The 24,049-nt window shown below is 34.1% G+C and overlaps 1 protein-coding gene and 1 long non-coding RNA gene across 2 annotated transcripts; one reads left to right on the forward strand and one right to left on the reverse strand.

The window, feature by feature from the left end:
• The first annotated feature begins 247 nt into the window (after window positions 1–247).
• LOC127155457 (uncharacterized) lies at window positions 248–9,780 on the forward strand. The gene is made up of 3 exons (XM_051097661.1): window positions 248–327; window positions 473–531; window positions 7,907–9,780. The coding sequence occupies exons 2-3, from the start codon at window positions 512–514 to the stop codon at window positions 9,504–9,506; spliced, it is 1,620 nt and encodes a 539-aa protein (XP_050953618.1). The 5' UTR covers window positions 248–327; window positions 473–511; the 3' UTR covers window positions 9,507–9,780.
• A 10,342-nt stretch (window positions 9,781–20,122) lies between these two features.
• LOC127155473 (uncharacterized) lies at window positions 20,123–22,566 on the reverse strand. Its single transcript, XR_007825603.1, has 2 exons — window positions 21,303–22,566; window positions 20,123–20,872 (listed from the first exon to the last, which is right to left on the reverse strand). It is a non-coding gene; the product is annotated as an uncharacterized LOC127155473 (long non-coding RNA).
• Window positions 22,567–24,049: the final 1,483 nt, after the last annotated feature.

Consider the following 24,049-nt stretch of genomic DNA (forward strand, 5'->3'; position numbering starts at 1 on the left):
GCAAAATCTAATACCGTATTGTGTAGTGTCCCTTTTTCGGCGGATTTTTCCGCTACCGCAGATCATTTTGTCAACATGTAATATTCATTTTGTGAGTATATTAACATGTGCTTTCTCAAGTTTTCAAAATTTTGACTTGAGGGGGCAAGACATTTATTTGAGGGGGCACTGCCCCCTCTTGCCCCTGCGTAGAACCGGCCTTGGTTTGACATGTTCTTGCAAATCACGTGATCTTCAAAAATGGGTGTTGGCTAGTGTATAAATATAGCGATAGATCTTCCTTGTTTCAAGTTCCAATGAGTGGAAGGAAGAAACTCTGTTAAACAGGTAATATTCTAAATCAGCTTTTATTGTGCTTTACTCTGTGACTCAGTGTAGTACTTATTTCCATTATACTTTAGATTGTCTTATACTGTTGCTATACTGTATACAGTTACAGGAAGAATAATGTGTATCAATTTGCATTGTTTAGCAAAAATATTCTGGTGAACTCTCTAAGCCGACATCAATCATGGCAGATTCTGCTGAAAGGTATGACTATTACACACTTACATTTTAGTCTTTAAATTCTATTCTTAATAGGGCTTTGAGAACATATTTACCAATTAATTATTTTTTTAATTATTATTATTATTATTATTATTATTATTATAATTATTATTATTATTTTAATACTACTTAAAAATATTACAAGCGTTAACGCACTTTGACTCGTGTAACGGTTTGCAGATCTTTGTTCATCAAAATTAACCAGATAAAATCTGGCTTCAAACTTTCATTTTCCGTTTTTTCAAATACCTCACAAACGAATAATTGTCTCTCTGTTTAATTTTCTAGTCTACAAGTTTAGGTTGTGGCATCCAAATAAGATTTTTTAGAGCGCTGCCACTTTATGTATAGGCAGGGTGCGATTTGCTGGTCTCTGGTGTATGCATCCCTGCCTCTGCTGAATTATTTTTATCCCTGGTGGGGATAAAAACATCCTGCGAAACTGCTTCTAAGTCCCGATCTAAAACAAATGATTCGCGATACGGGCTTTAAAGTCCCGTTTGAATCAAATGATTCGCGATACAACTCATCCATCTTTTTGCCTTCTTGTATGAAGTGTGTCCACGCCCAGTCGTTGGCAATGATGCAGATTGCGTAGCTTTTTCTGTCTGCTTGTGCAATATTAACTTTTTTTCTTTCTCATTACCCCTTTTCTTTCGTAAATCATTCTGGTATTAAACACACCAGATAAACTCTTAAAGGGATTACTAGAAACTTCCAGACTGGCATACTGGTGCTGGTTGGAGCAACCTCTGTTTTAAACCTTTTGCTCATTTAAACTCATCTGCAGCTTCTTTTCTAGAAATCCCTTCATGTGCTGGTACCCAGTAGAATCTGGCTGTCCTTTAAAGGAATGCATATTTTTTTTAATCAGATCTTTTCTGAGTGATTTACAAGGATTGTTGTTAATTATGATGCTGAAGCAGAACATATCACTACTATGTCATGCTTTGTTTAATCTATGTTAATCTATGTTTATTCTGGGCAGCCCTGCAGTGTTTATCTTAGTTAAACACACCTGAAAAGAACAGAGACAGTGCTGAAGGTCAGCTAGATCTTCAAATATAAATTAAAATGTATCTAACATGAGCATACATAAAAATGAGAAGTGCATTTATAGAACATAAGGCACTTGCATTGGTAATTACACACACAAAATATCGGATAAGAAGTAGAGATCACAGTCCTCTAATGCTTTAACAAATAAAAGGGGAACAAATGTGAGCACAGGTGTCATTTATAAGGCCTGTGAAGGTATCCTATTTGTCATGTGATTGGGTGGGTGGAGAGACTAAAAAGGCTTAACACTTACTCTGAGGATGCAGCACAGAAACAGAAAACTTTCAAATAACACCTGATTCAGCTATGAATCAGAATATTATTTGAAAAATACAGTGTGTTGGAGCAGGGATGTAACTAAACTCTGAAAGTCTGTGGCCTGGATTAGACGACATTTCTTAAATTTGGAATATACTCATATTCCTGTTGTTCTTCATGGCTGTATATTCTGTCCCCTTACCTTAACCATATGCCTAAACATAAAAAAAAAAAAACTTTATGCATTTTTTGGTGTAACAAATATATGAATAAAATAAATAAAGAAAGAAAACATAATTCTGTATAACGTATAAGCTTAGGTTCCCACGGAGACCCATGAGTCCCCATGAGCCAGTGCGCATTCAAGTTGCAGTCCCCATCACGATAGAATAACCCGAACACACACACAATATATATATATATATATATATATATATATATATATATATATATATGGTGCTTCAATCGGATCGCGAATCATGGCAACGTATGGCAAACCAAAAGGGGTCAGAATTACGCTATAGATAAATCCCGTTTACATACAAAACGCCGTAAAAAACGCGCGTTAACGGTACAAAAACGCCGTATTTAACGGCGTTTAAGTGTTCGTAAAAACGCCGCTTTTAACCCCGTATGGCTTGCCACAGGACGCTGTCAAAAACGCCGTTCTGATTGCACAAAAGCGCGCGTTACTTACGGCGTTTTCCCTGTAGTATAATGAGCCACGCCCACTGATTTCCACAGCCAGTAATACTTAACAGTTCTCACCCAATCAATGATGAACAGAACCAGACTAGACTAGACTAATTCACCATGAATCGTTTTAGTGGAAGTGCCTGTGAACTGATAGGAAATATTTGTGCAAAGTATCACTACTAATATTGAATATAGACCGATTCCACGTCTTTATCACACTTTAATGTAATTGTTATTTACATGGACAGCATTTTAGCATACCAGCCCCATGCTGCTGAATAACAAGATGTTATGTCATGAGGAAGCTAAGCGATTGTCCGCGGTGCTGTCACGGCTGTCCTTAAACGAGTATCTGCATGCTGCTGAACTTACACAAATACACAAAAACACTTACGTATTTTAATATTTTTATTGTAGCGTCACGTTTATAAGGATCAATCTGTCTACAATATGCTATCAAATAACTGCATTCAGACCAGAGAATATGACTCGTTTAAGATGATCAGATCAAACCAATTATTTTTCAATAATACCGGCTCTGGGCTGGGAATAATTCTTTATTTGAATGACTCAAGTTTGATTTACCTATGCATTTGTGCGTGAGCAGCCTTGATATACCACTTTTCACCTCAACCTGTCTTTACTGTCCGTCCCATCACGCAGAATAAGAGTTCATCTGATGTACAGTTCTGCAAATTATAGTCACAATATCGTTTCTTCATTGGCTGTTGCATATATTTCTTGCAAATATACATCTTATATAAAGCTCAACACTGCGATAACAGAGGAAAGAAACATAAATGTCTGCTTTATTTTGTGTTTTTCTACAATAACAACAAAATGTTACAAATTTGAACCACTGGATTAGCTCACATGTAACCAAAAAAATCTGGAAAAATAATATGTGTGTGGAAGCAATGTCGTAATAAATAGATTTGTCGTTTTTACGACATATTTTCTCTTTGAAACGACATATTTTTTTCTGATAATAACGGCATACTATGCCATGTGTTTTCCCCGTTAGAAGATATTGTTAAGCGATTGTCCGCGCTGCTGTCACCACAGTCCTGAAATAAACGAGCATCTGCACGCTGCTGAAGCTACTGCATCATAGAAATGCACTGTTTTAAATGTATTTAAATGTATTATTAAATCAAAGCAGTTATTTTGAATAAACGGGCCTTGTTTGTTTAGTTTTGATTTAAATTTAGATTATTTGATTTTACTTAAAAAGAAATAAAGAGAAATGACAAACAGTATAATTATATTATTTATTATTATTATTATTATTAAATACTGTAGGCCTAATTATGCCTTTATTATTATTATTATTATTATTATTATTATTATTATTATTATTATTATTATTTTCGTTTTGTTTGAGAAACGGAAAAACAAAAATTAAGATATGTTTTCTATGTTTGTTCGTGGGTAAAATAAATGAGCTTATACTTCAATATCTGTTTCATGTGCGGAGGCGGCCTTGATACATTTTTGTCTGATTATATATTAGCTATAATTCATTTACATTCTTCTTCTGTGGTCAATTCCACACTGTAAAAAATTAACGTGAATTTAATGGTAAAATACTGTAAAAATGCTACAGTAAAAACCTGTTAAATGGTTAACAGTAAAAGGCCGTAAAATTTACAGTGAACACTGAAATTTACCGTAAACTGACATACCCAGAATTCCCGGTTACATTTTTTTTTTTTTAATTTGATGTTTTTTGTTGAAATAACCCTTTCTTCTTAGTTTTTTCTTATCAGTTTTGTACATTAGGGTTCTATGTTACATGTAATGTTGTTAAATGTATGTTTATGCATTATTTCAGTTTCATGTGTGTTACCATGATGGTGTTTAGTGTTTGTGTGAATGACCCTGTGCACCTTCTATATATTAATATATAAAAGCTGTTTGTGATGAGCTTTGGTTCATCATGTGATTTTTCTCATCACCACCTGCTTTTGGTGGTGATCAGTGTATTACAAAGGTACAAAACAGATTTCAGTACTTCAATAGGTTGGTACATTAACATTATATCAGTTAATGAAATTACGGTATTTACCTGTAAATTTAAGTGAAAACCGCAAAACATAAAATGTTGCTACCGTATTTTTTACGGTAAAATTCTGGCAACCACAGCTGCCAGTTTTTTACCGTAAATTTTACGGAATATTTTTTACAGTGCAGGCTTTATATTAAACAGGCTGCGCGTGGGAGTAATGCAGATAAGGTGCTCAGCCTGGAAAGACTATAGAATACCTCTTGTTTGAATTACGAATTAAATAGCTTAAACACATATTTGTTTTGGATTGTTTCATTTAAGTAGACCTTTCAAGCTGTCTAGAGACATATTTTACAAAAGCAATTGTAACATTTTGTTGTTACTGTGAAATAACAAAATCAAGCAGACATTTATATTTCTTTGCTCTATTATCACAATGCAAGGGATCGCGCCGGCGCACAGGCAGAAAAGACAGGCTGAGTTGAAAAGTGGTATTTCAAGGCCACTCACGCACAAATGCATATGGTAATTTTTTATCCACGAACAATTAAATAAATAAATAAATAAATTATATATAAATATAAAAAATATAAAAATACATTAATTTTAGTTTTTCCATGATTAAAACAAAACGACACAACAACAACAATACTAATCAAATCAAACCCTTTGTCATTTCTCTTTTATTTCGCTTTGTTCGTATTTCGATTTTTTTGCTATATCAAACTTTATTCATTCAAATAAAGAATTATTCCAAGCCCAGAGTCGGTATTATTGAAAAATAACTGGTTTGACCATCTTAAACGAGTCATATCCTCTGGTCTGAGTGCAGTAATTTAATAGTATCAATTCACAGGCACGTCCGCTACAACGATCCGTGGTGAATTAGCCTGGGCTGCGTTTCCCAAAAGCATCGTAAGCCTAAGACGTTCGTAAAACTGATCGTACGACTGATCTTAATATTACGGTCTGTTTCCCAAAAACATCGTAACTTAAGTAGCACTTGAAAATCTTCGTAGATCTACGAGTGCTCTGGAGTAATCGTAAAGCCTTAAGTGCATCGTAAGGAGACAGAGTTATGAGGGCTCCTGCTGGACAACCGGCAAATTGCACCTAAAATGTACTTCTCTTCAAAGTCATTTTTCATTTTATTTGTACGTATATTTTTATTCATTTCTATTTTCTACTCATTACACAATTCAATATAGAAATAATAACGAATACAGAAATAAAATAAAAATGACATAATAAATGTTAGAATGAAAAAAAAGTACACTGTTGTATATGGACATTTCGAGGGTAGTACAAATGTTGTATTTAACAGAAAATATTTAATGTGCTTTAAAGATGACACAAATAAAGGAGGAACTCAAAAAAATGTGACAATGACGAGCCATTCTACAGCGTGACATTTCAGCACTTGACCAAGGGATAGCGACTCCTAAGTAGCACTTAAAGCAGGGCTACGTGCAATTGTGTTAAGTGCATTTTTGGGAAACGCACGTGAAACAATAACGAACGTTCGCAAAATGACTCGTAGAAAACGCTCTTAAGCGCTAAGATCAATCGTTATCGGGAAACGCAGCCCAGGTCTGGTTGTGTTCATCATTGATTGGGTGAGAACAGTTCAATATTACTGGCTGTGAAGGAAAACGCCTTAAGTAACGCGCGCTTTTGTGCAATCAGAACAGTGTTTTTTAACGACGTCCTGTGGCAAGCCATACGGGGGTTAAAAGCGGCGTTTTTACAAACACTTAATACGGATACGGGATTTTAAAGCGCATCATTTGTTTTAGATCGGGGCTTAGAAGCAGTTTCGCACGATGTTTTTATCCCCACCAGGGATAAAAATAATTCAGCAGAGGCAGGGATGCATACACCAGAGACCAGCAAATCGCACCCTGCCTATACATAAAGCGGCAGCGCTCTAAAAAAAATCTTATTTGGATGCCACAACCTAAACTTGTAGACTAGAAAATTAAACAGAGAGACAATTATTCGTTTGTGAGGTATTTGAAAAAACGGAAAATGAAAGTTTGAAGCCAAATTTTATCTGGTTAATTTTTATGGTTTAAAAATGGTTTATTTTAATTGAACAAAGAACTGCAAACCGTTACACCACCGCACCCTATTCATTCAGCCATATTTCTAACCACCATTAACCCTGACTTTAAAATCTATCAGATCTGTAGTTTTTAAAAATTGTATATACAAGTACTGTCAGAGTTATTGTGTTAACCCATGTGTTATTTTTTTATTTTTTTTTTTTTCAGTTTAACAGTGTTAAAAATATGAAAAAAATGAAAATACAGGCATGCAATGTCATAGTTATGTCATCAGTTATGTCATGAAGTTACCAAAAAGGTGATTAACGCTGCCTTAAAACTGTGCATGAATGTAGCCTAAATATTTGTTATATATGAGTCACATTTAAGAACACATCTCTGAAATGTAGTGGTTTTCAAAACTGTCCTGGAGCAGTCCAGCACTGTCCCTTTCATCTAAAACACCCGATTCAATTTGTCAGCTTATACAGAGACTTTAAGACCTAAAAATACAATGTGTGTCAAATCTCATGTTCAGCAGCGGCAGCTCTTAAAGTAATAGCAGCCAAATAAACAAATAACCCAGCTGCTGTGATGTCTGTAAATCAAAGAACAAAATAAAAAAGAAGAAATCAATAACTTTTAAAGCTTAAAGGATTCATATATATTTCATTTAGAATTTAGTGTTTGATAACTTTATTCAATTTCTGTGTATTTCCTACTTGCTGGAGGGCACAGGTAGCTAAATATGGCATTTATTATAATGGGTTTATGTGAACATTGTTTTAAGTTCACTTGAATTAGTTGATTTAATTATTTTTTTAAATAAATTTTTAAATAATAAATGTTAAAATTGATAGCTCACAAATATACTGTAATGCCGAATGGCTAAAGTCAATATTAGAAAAAAGAAAACATTTTCCAAAAGACACTAATAGCATATGTAGCAGTATGTAGTATGATAGTGGCCTTGAGTCATAAAACAAATATTAAAAATATAGTGACTTTATGTTGCTTCTACAATTATTTGAAGATTAAATGTGAAATTATTGCAATATAAAAGTATATTTAAACACTTAAATGATTATATATATATATATATATATATATGTGTGTGTGTGTGTGTGTGTGTGTGTGTGTGTGTGTGTGTGTGTGTGGGTGTGAACTCCAAAGATATTGCTTGTCAAATTTGAAATTTTACAAAACTTTCTTTCTTTTTTTTCATTCTGGCGAAGATGTTATTAATTTATAGACAAAACATGTATGTGTTGTTTTCTGCTTTACATTACAGACAAAATACAGCCAGCTTGGAAGATAAATTGCACAAAATCAATGAAATTATCAAGCAAAGTACTGTAATGGAAGAGGGTACTCTTCCTCGATATCGTCTGAAACCAAGAACAGACTCTGCTGATAATTATCCATCATATAGAAAAATTACCTTTGGAGAAAGAGAAAGAGATAACAACAAAACCCATAAAACCATTCTAATGGTGGGAGAAACAGGAGCAGGAAAAACAACACTGATCAATGCAATGGTAAACTACATCTTAAGGATAGAGAAAAATGATAAAGTTTGGTTTGAGATTACAGATGACAACAGTGATGAACATCGGTCTTTAGTTCAAAGTCAGACCTCCAGGATTACTATCTATGACTTAAATCTACAAGACCGTAAAATCTATTTAACAATCATCGACACACCAGGATATGGAGACACACATGACATTCAGAATGATAAAGAGATCGCCATGAGTTTGCTTAATTTAAGCAGATGCAATGACTGGGTCCATGAAATACACACAGTGTGTTTGGCGATTAAAGCAACAGAGAATCGACTCTCTGACAGACAACAATACATATTTGATGCTGTTCAGTCTTTGTTTGGAAGAGATATTGCTGAAAACATTGTCTTGCTCTTCACACACTCATGTTTATGTCCTAAAAATGCCCTGATGGCTGTTAAAGAGGCTAAAGTCAAGTGTGCAGTAAATGACAAGAATCAGCCAGTGTTTTTCACGTTTAACAATTGTCATTCAGAAGCTGCTGATCAAAAAGATGAAAATATGGAGAATTATGCATGGAAACTCAGTAATGAAGGAATGAAAGGACTGTTCAATTTTCTTGACAACATAAAACCAAAAACCCTAAAGATGACTCAAAATGTGTTACAACAACAGAAGCAGCTGGAGGCAAATATCTTTAATTTACAATCACGTGTTCAAGAGATGGAACTAAAGCAAAATGAGCTGACACAAACTCAAGAAGCTCTGGAAAAGAACAAGGAAGATGTCAGGAACAATAAAAATTTTGAGTATGAAGTTGAAGTGACCTACAAAGAGAAGATTCCCATAGATCCAAAAATGTGGCGCTTGACCAAAAAGGCAACATGCTGCACCATCTGTGAGGAGAACTGTCATTATCCAGGATGTTGGTGGGCCGATGATATCTCATGGTGCAGCGTGATGAAAGATGATTATTGTACAGTGTGCACAAATAAATGCCACTACAGCAGACATGTCAAAGAAGCAAAAATATATGAAGCAAAGAAAGAGAAGAAAACGAGAACCTATGAAGAATTAAAAAATAAATATTTTGGTGAGATTTGTGCTGGTAAGTCTCTGGTCAAGAAGCTGGAAGAAGAACTGCAAGAATTAGAAATCAAGAAGACACAGCTGGTGAATGAAGCTTTTGACTGTGTGGTAAATCTGGAGATGACTGCACTCAATCCTGATTCTCTGCTAATACTACTGCATGTTGATTTTCTGACTGAGAAACTGAGGGAAATTAAAATGTTTGAAAAGGCCAAAATACTGGAAGACATAAAGAGGAGAGCAGGAGGACATAAAAAAGGAGCACTGGGATATTTCACAAGATTAGTTAAAAAATAAACATAAATAATACCTCAGCTACAAAAACCTGCTGAAAAAAAAAAAAAAAAACTAGGATCCTGAAAATGTTTTTGTTTCTTTCAAAGCATGTGTTTCAGCTGATGTAAAGATGTAGTTTTAATTATTGCAATTGCAAGGTTTTATGAATCTAACATGTTTCTTTACACTTGTGTTTCACATGTGTTTTGTTTTGGATAGAGGGCATGTGCAAAATTAACTGATGTAAATTGCTATATTGATTACCAACATGTGTTTCTTGGAATCAATAAATTTGTCATAAAAAAAAAAAAAAAAAAAAAAAAAAAAAAAAAAAAATTCATATTGTTCACTGCTGTTGTTGTATTGCATTGTTAGAACATTAACCACTCACATTCTAATAAAGATTCCCTTCACACTAGATGTGGACTTACATTGCTCAGATGTAAAATTTTGGTTAAAAGTGATACACCAACCTTTGTTTGATATAAGCTCCAGCGTCATTAAAGGAAGCCCCCCTGTTTCAGCACTGGTTAGTTCTAACTCCAGTTTTAAAACATGCTGCAAAAGTGAGCTTGGTACGTTGTGGAGCAAGTATATATAACTGCAGACTGGAAATCTCTACAATGGGGCGGGAACTCCAGAAGTGAGGGGTATATAACTGCAGCTTGGATATTGAGGAGCATCTCGCTATGAGGCGCCACGTAGGATTTAAATCAAACTTGCTTATCAATACATACATAAAACATGTGCATATACACCTAGAAATCACTTGCATATACATGTATACTGTTGGACGTTCAAAATATATATATATGAAATACACGTGCACACTATTATGAAATCCATACCAATACATCTAATGTTAGTAATGAATACATATACACTTGTGAATAAGTTGTATATACATATAAACTTAACGCATGCATACACTATTAAAAATAAATGTAATTTTACATGTAAATTTCTGTATTTTTTTACAGTATTTTACCTTTTTTTCATTATACAATGAAATACCTGTTGTTTTACAGATATTTTCTGTATTTTAAATTTCCACCATTAAATTTACAGATAATTGTTTGTATTTTGATATTACATACATTTTCTGTTTTTTAAAAGGAAATTTTCTGTATTTTTACAGAGTAATGTGTAATTTAACATAAAATGTCATGTAATAATTACAGATTATTTCTGTAAAAATAAGAAAAAAATTTAACCACATATCATTTAGTCAAAGTGTTTTTATTACCATTGAAGGTTGTTAATTATGCCCACATGGAAAGAACCTATATGAGGATATATGCGCATATATGAAACCTATATGCAGTATATATGCACATATATGATAATATATATGCTGCATATATGCATATATATGCCACATATAGGCAAAATTGAGGTGCATATATGTGGATATACAGGCCATATAGGTCTCCTGTATTGCTTCTTTATATCCACAAAAAAGCCCTATATGTACATACAAGATATGTCTCCTATAGCTCATGGCAGGATCTGGTCATTTTAGCTCATATCTCACTTTGGCAACTGTCATACATGATGCCTAGCTCATATTTTCTATTATCAAGGCAATAACTAAGAACTAACTAAAAAAAAAAAAAAAAAAAAAACTTATGTGCGAACACTTGAAATTGGTATCACATGTAATTGGCATGTTATGGAATTTACGGCCAATTTTATATATGTCACATATATTAAAAACCTATATCAAAACCTATATTAAAACATATATGTTTATATAGGTTATTTCCGTGTGGGTGTGAAGGTTAATGTGAGGTTTTAAGGTCAAATAATAGTATTTGTACATACAGTAGCCTACATGTACTGTTAATTGTTTTAAAATACTTTTGCTACTCTTTTAACCTTGTTTTGCAAATATCCTCATATTAATCAAATTTGGTGTTGTTTTCTGTCTATGGGGTTATTTTTGTGTCTTTATTATTTAAACAAAAATACTGTGTTTGAGAGTAAAACTAAGTATTTTGTAATTAAAAAATAAAAATTTGCAAAAAAAGTCTTCTTAAATCTCAAAAATAAAGAAATTGATAAAAGTATTTGCAGTGCATGTACTTTTCTTTACAATCTTTATTTTTCTTTGCGCACTTCAAACACTTTTCATCGCGAAACCACAAGTTTTGCTCTCCTTTCTGCTTTCTTTTTGCGAGTCTAAAATTTTTGTTTGCGAGTTAAAAAGTTTTGCTTGTGAGTAAGCTGTATCTCAGTGGGCGGTCTCTACCTACCAGGATGAAAGGCCTTTTTCTATTGGTCACTCTCGATTGAAGTGACCACGCCCACTACGTTTTGCCGCCACTGCCGCCGCCAGGCGCCAGTCTGACTGAGGAGCGAGCGAGGTTCAGCCATGGCGAACAACAGCAACAACAGGTCGTTTCAAGTAGGGATAACTGCAGGCTGGAGCAATGGGCGTGTCGAAAGGTATGGGCGTGCCGAAAGGTAGGGGGCGTGTCAAAAGGTTTCTCATTGGTCAAAGGAGCTTCTGCGTTGGCCAATCAGCGGTAACTATACTTTTACGAAACATGGCGGCGGTAACGCTTATAACTGCGGTAGCTTATTAAGATGTCGTCATAATATATAATTTTCTTTTACATTGTATTTTTCAATTTTAGTAATTATTTAACAGTTGTTGACAGACACGTTACTGTGAGACAAAGCAACGACTGTATTTGCATCGAAGCTTGTATCGATATTCATTTTGTGCAACCAATGTTTTTAAAAGATGTGAAAGACACAAGATGTTTGGACATTTGCAGCGTCACAGACTTAGCGCAGTTCATCATGAACGTAAGTATATTTGATGATATCCACGTTAAGATAATTTGTTAATGTGATAAATAATAACGTGAACGGCGATGTTACATTTAAAATGTTATCATGATACGTACGTCAAACATAGTTTGCTTTATGTTTATTTGACTATTTGTAATTGTGTCTGTTGTTCTGCTGTGTTATAGATTTATTTGTTTTATTGACAATGTGACAAATTCAAAAACATGACAGAAGACATACTAACAGAAAACAGAGGCAAACAACAAGCATAACAAAAAGAAATATACAAAAACAAAGAGAAATGTATAAATACATATAGAATGTGTAGTGCAAACATATTCCACAGCCTTTCGGTATATGAGAGAGAAGAGTATGTAAAAAATAGTAATAAAAATAATACTAAAATATATTTGTAATATATACTGGTACTACTAATAATATTATCCAGTTGTAACATATTTTGTAGATACATTTCTTACAAAATATATATTTTGCACAATTTTACTGTTGTTTGTATTATATTTTTATGACAGGTTGATGTTTTTGCAAAAGACTGCATTCTGTTTCCATCATGGAGCAAGTCACACTGGATGGTGTAAGTCATAATGTTTTTTTTTTTTTGGCTATACAAGAATGGTCTAAGTGATGGCAGATACAATCAAGTGTACATGTCTTTATATAAGTTCAGTAGTACATGTTCGGAAATACCAGTTGAACAATTATTTTTTTAAATGTTCTTAACTGCTGTGTGGTGGTTCTGTTCTAAATCATTCAGTGTTTTTCTTTTTCATTTATTTTTTTGTGTCTTTGTGGTTCTTATGGGAATGATGAAGTCTGAAGTGTATTAAATGATATGTTGTCATTTCTGAAGTTGAAAATTTAAATGTGATATGCATATTTAAATGTAATATTCCTAATAATTTTAATAACAGAGACAATGTAAAACTCTTTCCCTTAAAACACGTACTGTAGTACTGTTACTACTTAAGATTCATTTACAGTTACCTAATGTTGCTGACCTTTGTGTTTATGGGTACATTTAATAGGAGGGTTGCTCAGACCATTTTTCCTAGACATTGGATGGAGTTATCCTGTAAAGATCTTCCAGTAAGTTTTTGATTACTCACATGTTATTTGGCATATCATTCAGTTACATTGTATTTATTTATTTATTGCTTCTCTGCGAACATTACCCAGGGCATTTCAATGCAGCGGTTCTCCATTAACTGTTGTCTTTGTGCTCCTGGTGAGTTTATATGAAATTTACACTGACAATCACATCAGTTCTATTAAATTATATTAACTTAAAGTGATGACATTTAGCACTTTGTAAATCTCTCTCCCTCTCTCTCTCTTTTTTTTTTTTTTTTTTTTTTTAAGGTCTCCTTCAAGGCACAAAAAAATTGAAGGTTTGGGCAATCGTGGCCTAATTGTTAGAGAGTCAGACTTATAACACAAAGATCACAGGTTTGAGTCTCGGTACCGGCAGGGATAGTAGGTGGAGGGAGTGAATGTACAGTGCTCTCTTCCACCTTCAATACCACGACTGAGGTGAGACCCTTGAGCACTGAACCCCCAACTGCTCCCCGGGCACTGCAGCAAAAAAAACACCTGCCCACTGCTCTGGGTGTGTGTTCACTACTCATTGCTTTATGTGTGAGTGCTTGGATGGGTTAAATGCAAAGCACAAATTCAGAGTATGGATCTCCATATTTGGCCACACGTTATGTCTTTGGCTTTCTTTTCCTTAAAGACATATTAAAATACAGTAGCATAGTAGGCCTAACTATTCAGCTACAGCTCTGCACAGTTCAGAAATTAGGCTGTTTTTTCCTAATAAGAATATTTATTGTTGCCAGCCACTTTAACATTGTATATATACAGTTTGACCATTAACACTGCACTGTGCTTACAAACAGGTAAATAAACTTAAATAAAGATTACAGGTTTTGTTGTAATTTCTCATTTAAAATGGTTCTGTCATCTATCATTTTATGGCCTGGTTTCACAGACAGGGCTTCGACTAAACCAGGATTAGGCCATACTTAGTAATTTTTAAGTAAACTAAGTAATTTTTATAATATGCCTTAGAGAAAAAAAAAAAAAAACATTACTGGTGTGCATCTTGAGACAAAACAAAGACACTGATATCTTTTAAGATCAGTCAGTGCAAATTTCTTTTAGTTAAAACAGCTCAGACTTACATTTTAGTCTGGGGCTAGGCTTAAGCCTTGTCTGAAACCAGGGGTATATGTTTTTTTTTTGTTGATCCAGCTACCATCAGACCTGCTAAAACAGATTCATCTGGATGTTGTGTATGAATAAGGATACTGGATACTGTGGCTTCTGTTCTATGGACTGCTACTATAGCATGGATGAATAAATTGATGTATTAATGAATTTGGGTGTGATTATTTATTTATTTATTTAGTGTAGACAAAAAATAAATAAAAATTGTGTAGACAAGCTAAAACTGAATAAATGTTTAATTAGCCAAAATTGTGTCTGTTTGCCAAATTGGTTAAAGTGCATATTGCAGGTTAAAAATGTTTTTCAAATAAACATATATCCTTGTATAAAAATACCATATGAATCGTTAATGCATGATATGAAAATGTTTTACAAGACGCAAGGGCACAAATTTAGAAGAAAAAGTGACGATTTCCTTGACCGTTCTCAAAAAGCGCTTTTTTTTAACATCGCGTCATATGACGTCACGAGAGGGAGTCGTTTGCTGTGGTCTGTTGGTTTTCACTAGGAGCGGTCTTGAGTCAGTGTGTTTTCTGTAGTTATTTCTTTATTTCAATTGATTATCATCATGGTAAATTATTGTGTTTTTGGAGGTTGCACAAACTCCAACCTGTCAGGACAATTAGTCCACAGGTTTGCTAACAAGAAAAAGGACGGCGCAATTTTCCGTGCCTGCGTGCGTTTGTGCAGCTGAAGAGACGCGCCTTTACTAATGCATTTGCTTTGAAAAACGCGGTGGTGTGTAGCGTTCAATTTACACCGGAGGATTATTGTCCCGGCGATATGATGGAGCTCAACATGGGATGCCGAAGCAGCTCAGAGCTGGTGCGGTTAGTTCGGTTCACACAGCGCCTTCATCGGGTCCGCCGTCAGCCTGTGGTTCATCCGGATCCGTCAGAGATGCAGCTCGACAAAACGTGAACTGTGCACCGTAAGTCTACTTTTATTATTATTATTATTATTATTATTATTATTATTATTATTATTCATTAGTATTCTTATAACATGTATTAACTACCAAATCAGTGGACATACTTATTTAATGATGAGACGCAACGAGATGTGTATAAGTTGTTGTATAGCACCGCGGTTAGCTTGTAAGCATTAGCAATATAATAAAACCGTGTAAAAACGTTACCATTTGAGAAGGCAAAACTGGTAAGTTAACCTCAGTTTGTTAATATTGTAATCATCAGGTCTAGTTACAGTTTAGTGACATTGTTTGCACAACTAACGTTAAATGGTAATTTATTGTCATGTGGTGTGTTTATAAGGCTTTGGGAGACATTGCAAGACGGGGGTGTGTGAAGATCTGAAGCAGTAGAGGCCAGCTGTTATTAACCACCTCTGGACTTCAGCTTTCACGCCTAATGGAGATGCAGATATGATGGAGGCCAAGTGGAAACGCATGGTCAGCAATGAATGATAGTGGAATACTGCAGGTCACGAAAGGCTCTATGAGAACGCAACACTTTCTTGTCTTCCACTACACCTGCTCCCCGTTCCAGATCCCTCCAGAGGATCAACAAGATGAAGCTGCTGGCGTGTATCTAGCACAGCATTCACAATTTAACATGTTAACACCACATTAGTGTAATACCCACACTTAAAGATTGTTAAATGTTTTTAAATGGGTCAGATGGTATATTTTTGATTCAGTAGTATATGTTTGGTACATCTACATTTGTTATATATGTATGTGTGTGTGTGTGTGTGTGTGTATATATACACATATATAAAAACAGTTGTGTTTTGAGTTTGATTTAGTGCTGTATAAATAAAGCTGAATTGAATTAACCGTAAGTGCAGATCTGCTTGATATTTATGTGATGTAAATTTCATAAACAAGTTTTTATACAGTAAGACAATTTGTGATTGTGATTATTGTTTATTGATTGTCACCAAAATGGGGCCATTCAGAACCTTTATAAAGTCACTCTTCCTCTGTAAACTGTCTACTCATGACTGACACAACACATGAAGGTAAGGGTTTCTCACACAAGAATATAATGAAACACAAACGTGTTTATCTCCCTCTCTGTCTTTGATGAGAAACCGCTATATCACGTAACGTTAGTGTCGGATATTAACGAGTTTGACGCACTTGATTAACGATTATTAGTTTCTGTTACGGGTAAGTAGTATGAATACTTGTAGATGAGCAATATTAGCTTTGCTTTAGCCTGATTATATATCGTTTGCTAACGTGTGTAACGTTATATCTAAGCGAACACTGGTCTCTTCCCTGTTCTCCTCACACCACAACTCAATTCGTCTCATTCTTCTTCTTCTTCTTCTTCTGGTGTTTTATGGCGGTTGGCAAACCAGCTTAATGGTGCATTACCGCCACCGACTGGACTGGAGTGTGGATCGGGATGTATGTATTTATTAATATGATGGGTAGAGAAGGGAAAGACCATAGGGACAACAAACCAAAAAAAAAAAAAAAAAAAAATTAACAAAACATAAAACAAACAAACAAAAAACAAAATTATATTTAAATTAATAAATTATGCATTATGTATATTCTATATTACTTTACTTAATTCACATTCTTGTATAAACTTAATAATATCATCATATATCTTATTAGCTGTTTTCCCCAATAAACCAGATAAAGAAAAGTCATGATGATTTGCCTTTTTTCATTGACTGAAAGAGACGATATCTCTCATTACTGTATTTGGTACATTGAAGTAGAACGTGTTCAACTGTTTCTTGTTGATTACAGTGTCTACACTCCCCAGTCGGGTGCTTGCCAATTCTATATAATGTACTGTTAAGTCCAGTGTGTCCAATTCTAAGGCGTGTAATAATATTTTCTTCCCTTCGATTCCTACTCCCTATTCTCCCGGCATCTACTGATTTTTTCAATTCGTCTCATCTGACCGTTGTTCTGTCTAATCCTGGCCTGTCCCTGCTCTCTTGGACACATAGCAGACTCATAATTGTATGTGTGGTCCGTCATACGAGTGTAAATAAACATTTAAAATTTCCTCCGCGTCTGAACGATCATTGTGATCCATTGTTTTTCTATTGTTTACATTGACCGCACTCCCTCTCGTGACGTCACTTCCGGTTTTGGCGATTTTTCAGATGCGGAACTAAAATTCTCTCACAAAAATGACTCAAAAAGCCTTAATATCGTGTTTTAAAGTATAGTTTCAAGAAAATCTAGCTCCTACATTATTTTTCTATACATCAACTCACTGGGGTCGCTAACCTGGAATATGCACTTTAATGCAACTTAACAGACGGTTGTTAAACAGTACTTATTCTACTGGCTCTTCTGATTATTATTATTATTATTATTATTATTATTATTATTGTTGTTGTTGTTGTTGTTGTTGTTGTGTTTTATCAACCATATATGTTTGTCCTTATCAGGCAAAAATTTTTTTAGTTTCCATGCACTTTTAGTAGTAGAAACAGTAGAAATTACTGATTCTATAACATTTTTTTCTATCCTGTGTAATCAATACGATGGTAATATATCACTAAAATATATTTCGAACTTATGAACAGCTTGTGAGTTCCCATATACACAAAATAATAATTGTAATTTGTTTTTGATTAATTATTTTGAATATGGATGCACTATAACACCTTTGCAAAGACGCGGTGGTGAAGACGTCAATAACCTGCGGCCATTCAGAATGAAATTCTTAAGGAACATTAGAAAATAATATTTCGATATTTATAATATTATGATCACGATTTTTACAGTGAAATAATCAGATTTGGGTTTATAGAATTGTGTTGGATTTATTACTTAAACAGATTAAAGGGGTTAATAGCGTTTAAGGTAACAGCCTGCCTTTATATTAAACGGGAAACTCGCAACCAATTGTAAAGACCTTTCGGCACGCCCCTACCTTTCGGCACGCCCATTGCTCCAGGCTGCAGCTACCCCTGTCTCGGTCGTTTACTGGGTTCGTTCCGTCGGATCAGAGGTAAATAATGATATAAATACTATTCAGTTTCTTGCACAGACCGATTGTTTTGTGTCTTAAGACCTCAATGTATGGCGACCACCTGCAGGGTTTAATTTGGATTTGTCTGTATGTTTTATTTACCAAATTTAAAGATTTGGTAACCATTGACTGTATGGAGATAAAATAATGCCATAAAGATTTGCATGTGAAGAGTACGTGTTGTGCAAGTGTACATAAGACTGTAAGCGTAAATTAAATTTGCATGCGCAAGAGAAGCTTTGTAAAAGTGTAAATCGCGTTTCAAGCGTAAGAAAAAACAGATTTGCAGCATTTACTGTTACTCATAAGTGTAATTCGTGTATTGTGAAACTGCAGCTTCATGCTTTCGCAAAATAAATAAGATCTGCATTCTTCCGACTTCCATTTCTCCGCGCTTACACTTTTGGCACGTTCTTTTCGCTAAAATACGGTCAAAAGCACTGCAAGCCTGTGAACAGTGATTTACACACGAAAACAACAGTTTGCAAAACACATTGACTGCGTAGGACCAATATGTATGTGAAAAAACAAACTGTTGCAAATGTCTAAATGACAAAGTTGCCGAAATAATCTGATATGTACCGCTCCGTCTTTCTTTTTTCTGCGCTTACACTTTTGGCACGATTCTCTCACTCACTGAGTTTTGCAAGCGTGAGGGGGAGGGCGGGGCCACCACCTTTTTGTAGCCAATGAAATGAGACTCTCGCGGACTCCATTTACTCTTATCTGATTGGTTCAATAAACGCATCACACGCCAAAACATTTATCTTCATTTAGTTCTTGCTGTTGCTCGCTTCCGATGGAATGTGCATATACATTAAAATAAATAAATAAACAACAACTTAATTAAAACATGATACTTTATAAGTTGTGTACCATTAGACTAGACTATGTGTTCATCCTGAATTGTTAGCTGGTGTTAACATTATTGGATTGGTTTGGCTTTACATTGAAATGCATATATCATATAATATAGCCTAATATATAGCTGATGTTAAACATTACGTGACAGTGCTCAACAATAGTACTCACTAAAAAATGTTGGGTTAAAAATAACCCAACTAGTAACCCAACTATGGGTTGGTATAGCACCTTCCCATCTATGGGTTATTTTAACCCAATGAATTGGGTTAAAATCCAGTTGGGTTAAAAGTAACCCAACAGTTGAGTTAATTATTTAGATTCATTTATATCAGTTTTTATTTATTTATTTATTTATTTTATAAAAATACACTATAACACTACTTTGTTTTCAAATAAATATTTTATTTAAATATGCAAATATTTTTTTTTACAAATATATTTTTAAATGTAAAACAGTCATACTGCAAATGTTTACAAAATAAGTGTACAAGAATGTGAAAATATAATACATTCAAAACACAAATATGCACACACAACTGACATATTTTCAAGATGTACACTGAATTCAAAACCAACTATTCAAAACTAATGTTTATTTATCTGATTCTGGTCCACAAAACCTGTCATAAGGGTCAAGTTTTTTTGTATTTAAATATAAACATCATCTGAAAGCTCAATAAATAAGCTTTCTATTAATATGTGGTTTGATAGGATAGAACAACTATTTGAAAATCTGGAATCTGAGGGTGCAAAAAAATCTAAATATTGAGAAAATTGCCTTTAAAGTTGTCCAAGTGAAGTTATTAGCAACACATATTACTAATAATAAATTCAGTTTCAATATACTTATGGTAGGAGATTTACAAAATATCTCCATGGAACATGATCTTTACTTAATATTCTAATGATTTTTGGCATGAAAGAAAATTTGATAATTTTGACCCATACAATGCAATTTTGGCTATTTCTACAAATGTACCCATGATACTTATGACCGGTTTTGTTGTCCAGGGTCATAAATGTGTATCAATTCATATTTATTTATATCAACACATACACAAATGTGCACAAATAAAACAAACATAACATACAAACTTTTATCAATAAAACAAAAATAAAAAATCATAAACACAAGTAATAATAATAATAATAATAATAATAATAAAACAAAGTAAATCTGCTGGCTGCTGGACTTGCTGATAATCAGCAACATAAAAAGTTTTTACGGATCAATAAATACAAAGTTTCTAAGGAAGAGGTAATGTGTTGAAAGAACTCCTGGAATATTAAAGACTGTGTGCTGCAAATGGGTGCAGAGGAGCTTTGGGTAGTAGATGTCATAAATGTAGAAATGTCTGAAACACAGATCCACTGCTTGTAGTAAGGTCTTCTGTTCCACTGTTTCACCGTTGAAAATGCTAAAAACTTCTTCTCTTGGAGTTAGTGCAGCAATGCTGGTGTCATCCGGTCGCATAAAACTTCCTTCATTGACTCCTTCCTCTGTGATAAGATGAAGCAGAAGAAGAAACATTTTACAGATAAACTAGAAACATTTTTTCATAATTGTTGGAAAACCTACACTACTAATCAGAAGTTTTTGAACAGTAAGATTTTTAAAGTTATTTAAAGAATTCTTTTCTACTCACTAAGCCTGTATTTATTTGATCCAAAATACAGTAAAAGCAGTAATATTGTGAAATATTTTTACTATTTTAAATAACTGCTTTCTATTTTAAAAGCTTTGAAAAGACTGGACAATTACATTTTAAATATATTCAAATAGAAAGCGGTTATTTTAAATGCTGTATTTTGGATGAAATAAATGCAGGCTTAGACAGAAGGGAATTCTTTAAAAACATTAAAAATCTTGCTGTCCAAAAACTTTTGACTGGTAATGTATATGGATCACTAATATAAATAGTTTACTTACCTTGAAATATTTCAGTTAATTGGCATGTGGATGTTTAATGTATGAGATTCCACTGTTGTAATTTTTCCTTCACTGAAGAACCCAATGTCTAAAAATAAGTATAAACACATTTAGTACACATTTAAAAAAACATGCAAATCTGTCATAGCTTTATAATAGAAATGGCTGTAATTAGAGGCGAATCTAATATATGCATAACAATATTCAATATAAATAAACCATAAAAACACATTTAGTGTTATTCCAATTAGTGCTCGCTTTCCAAACAACTGACGCTTGCCTTGTTTTGACCAGCAGGCGTCGCCGTTGTGTCACGAACGATTGGAAGCAGTGAATCATTTTGCGAATTAAGCGATTCGTTTAATTGATTCGAAACTTTGAAAAGCTTCGTTTCTCCCATCACGTCTTGCTTTTGGGAAATGTGATTATTTGTAGACTTTTCTAAACAGAGAATTAACTGAATTTGAGCGCATCTCTCTGAGCTGCCGCTGAGCTAAGGTTACATACTGGACCGAAGTTGAAAGGTTCGTGCGGCGCGGTTTAAATCAACAATGTCTCATTTAACATTAGCCATTTCCCATATAAAGTTAAATGTGATAACCATTAATGCGACCAAACAAACTGTAGTCAGAAACCGTATGTCTAGAACCCTTCATCAGCTGTAAAATAATACTAAACCTGTAGTAATGGTAGACGGTGATTTCAGTAATATAAGTAGTCCTGTATACATTCCACCATACATTATTAACTTTAGGTTACTGTAATACATCTCTAAACAGTTTTACAACTTTCTGCTAATGTTTATTTAATTTATTACTGCTAGCAACCTAACTGGGACAGCTAAGTTAACGTGACGTTATTCGTTTACAATGGAGCTCATTCTCTGCAGTAACGTTACAATACACTGACTAAAGGAAACTACATCTTCGTTAAAAAAAAACAAACATACAACAACAAAAGTTCAATTTTGAAGTGCATTTCACGTTCTTCGTATAAGTATAATGTTATAAGAGTTATTTAAACCCTATTACTTACCTCACACTGATGCAGCAGCAGCTTCTTCTGTGGTCAGACACTGTCGACCGTTAAAATTTGAACTGTCGCCGCGGGAACCAATTAAACCCAACGCTGGGTTATTATTAAAAACAACCCAACGATGTTTAAAAAAAATAACCCAACGTTTTAGAAAATAACCCAACACAGTGACCCAATATGTGTAACCCATCTATTGGGTTAAAAAAATAACCCATCTATTTTTACTGTGTATCAGAGTGCTATACTTTTGATAAAACCTTTTTACTATAACAATAAAGCTACATAAATCTGAATTTGACGATTTTCCAGACCATGTCTCTGTTTATTGTATTTAACACTCAGTTGTATACTTTGAAATTTTTGAAGATTTGGAAAAAAAATTGTAAAATCCCCTTAAATTATAACATGTTAAAGTGAAAAATATATATATTATATTCACTATATTGAACTAAATTTTAGTTAAAAAATTTGAGTCGTCCCTGATCAGTAGACAGGTGAAATTATGCATGTTCTTATAAATTACAAATTATGCTGCTAGTGCAGATGCTAGGCCATGTTTAACACTAGCACGGCTAGGGGTCGCTGTACACCTAAAAACCTCCAGCGGGTAAATTCTACCCAAGCACGACTACCGTTTTTATACGCCTAAAGAACATTTTATTTCAGTGTATTATGCCACTGTTTTCATAAAGAAACATCTAAATATGAGATCACAGTCAGATGAGCCGTCAGATGCTGACTCGGACTAATGGCATTTAGTGCTTCTATGCTCTTAAGCATCCATAAATCACCTTCTTTTACTAATTTTGACTTTGAATCTCAACTGCTAATTCAGTGAGTAAAAGGCGCTGCCTAGCAATGTAGTTACAATTAAAACATAAGTAGCAAGATAATGACAGCACGAAAATATAGGCACAATATAAATGCCACGTCTTTTGTTTTTCTGAACCATTTTTAGAGGATTTTAAATTACACCATTTTAGTAAAAGTCAGTGACTGGGAGACTTTAATGTTTTATTCAAAGTCTGTTATGTAGGCTACATTTAAAAAACAGCCACGAGTAAAATATACCCCGTGGCAGTTTTAGTATTAGGTATCATCAAAATTACAATATTACAGTAAACTATCATATATTGCCTGTTGAGGACGATGACGACACAGCTCGAATTTCAGTATGAACACACAGCCTGGTACACAACTTATATCGTGTTTTTATTTTATTTTATTTTTAATGTATGTCTATATTAAAAGTACCATTCCATCGGAAGCGAGCAACAGCGAGAACTAAATGAAGATAAATGTTTTGGCGTGTGATGTGTTTATTGAACCAATCAGATAAGAGTAAATGGAGTCCGCGAGAGTCTGATTTGATTGGCTACAGAAAGGTGGTGGCCCCGCCCTCCCCCTCACACTTGCAAAACTCAGTGAGTGAGAGAATCTGCCAAAAGTGTAAGCGCAGAAAAAGAAAGACGGAGCGGTACATATCAGATTATTTCGGCAACTTTGTCATTTAGACATTTGCAACAGTTTGTTTTTTCACATACATATTGGTCCTACGCAGTCAATGTGTTTTGCAAACTGTTGTTTTCGTGTGTAAATCACTGTTCACAGACTTGCAGTGCTTTTGACCGTATTTTAGCGAAAAGAAAGTGCCAAAAGTGTAAGCGCGGAGAAATGGAAGTCGGAAGAATGCAGATCGTATTTATTTTGCG

This window comes from Labeo rohita, chromosome 24 (assembly GCF_022985175.1).
Source record: "Labeo rohita strain BAU-BD-2019 chromosome 24, IGBB_LRoh.1.0, whole genome shotgun sequence".
In the NCBI taxonomy this organism is placed as follows: domain Eukaryota; kingdom Metazoa; phylum Chordata; class Actinopteri; order Cypriniformes; family Cyprinidae; genus Labeo; species Labeo rohita.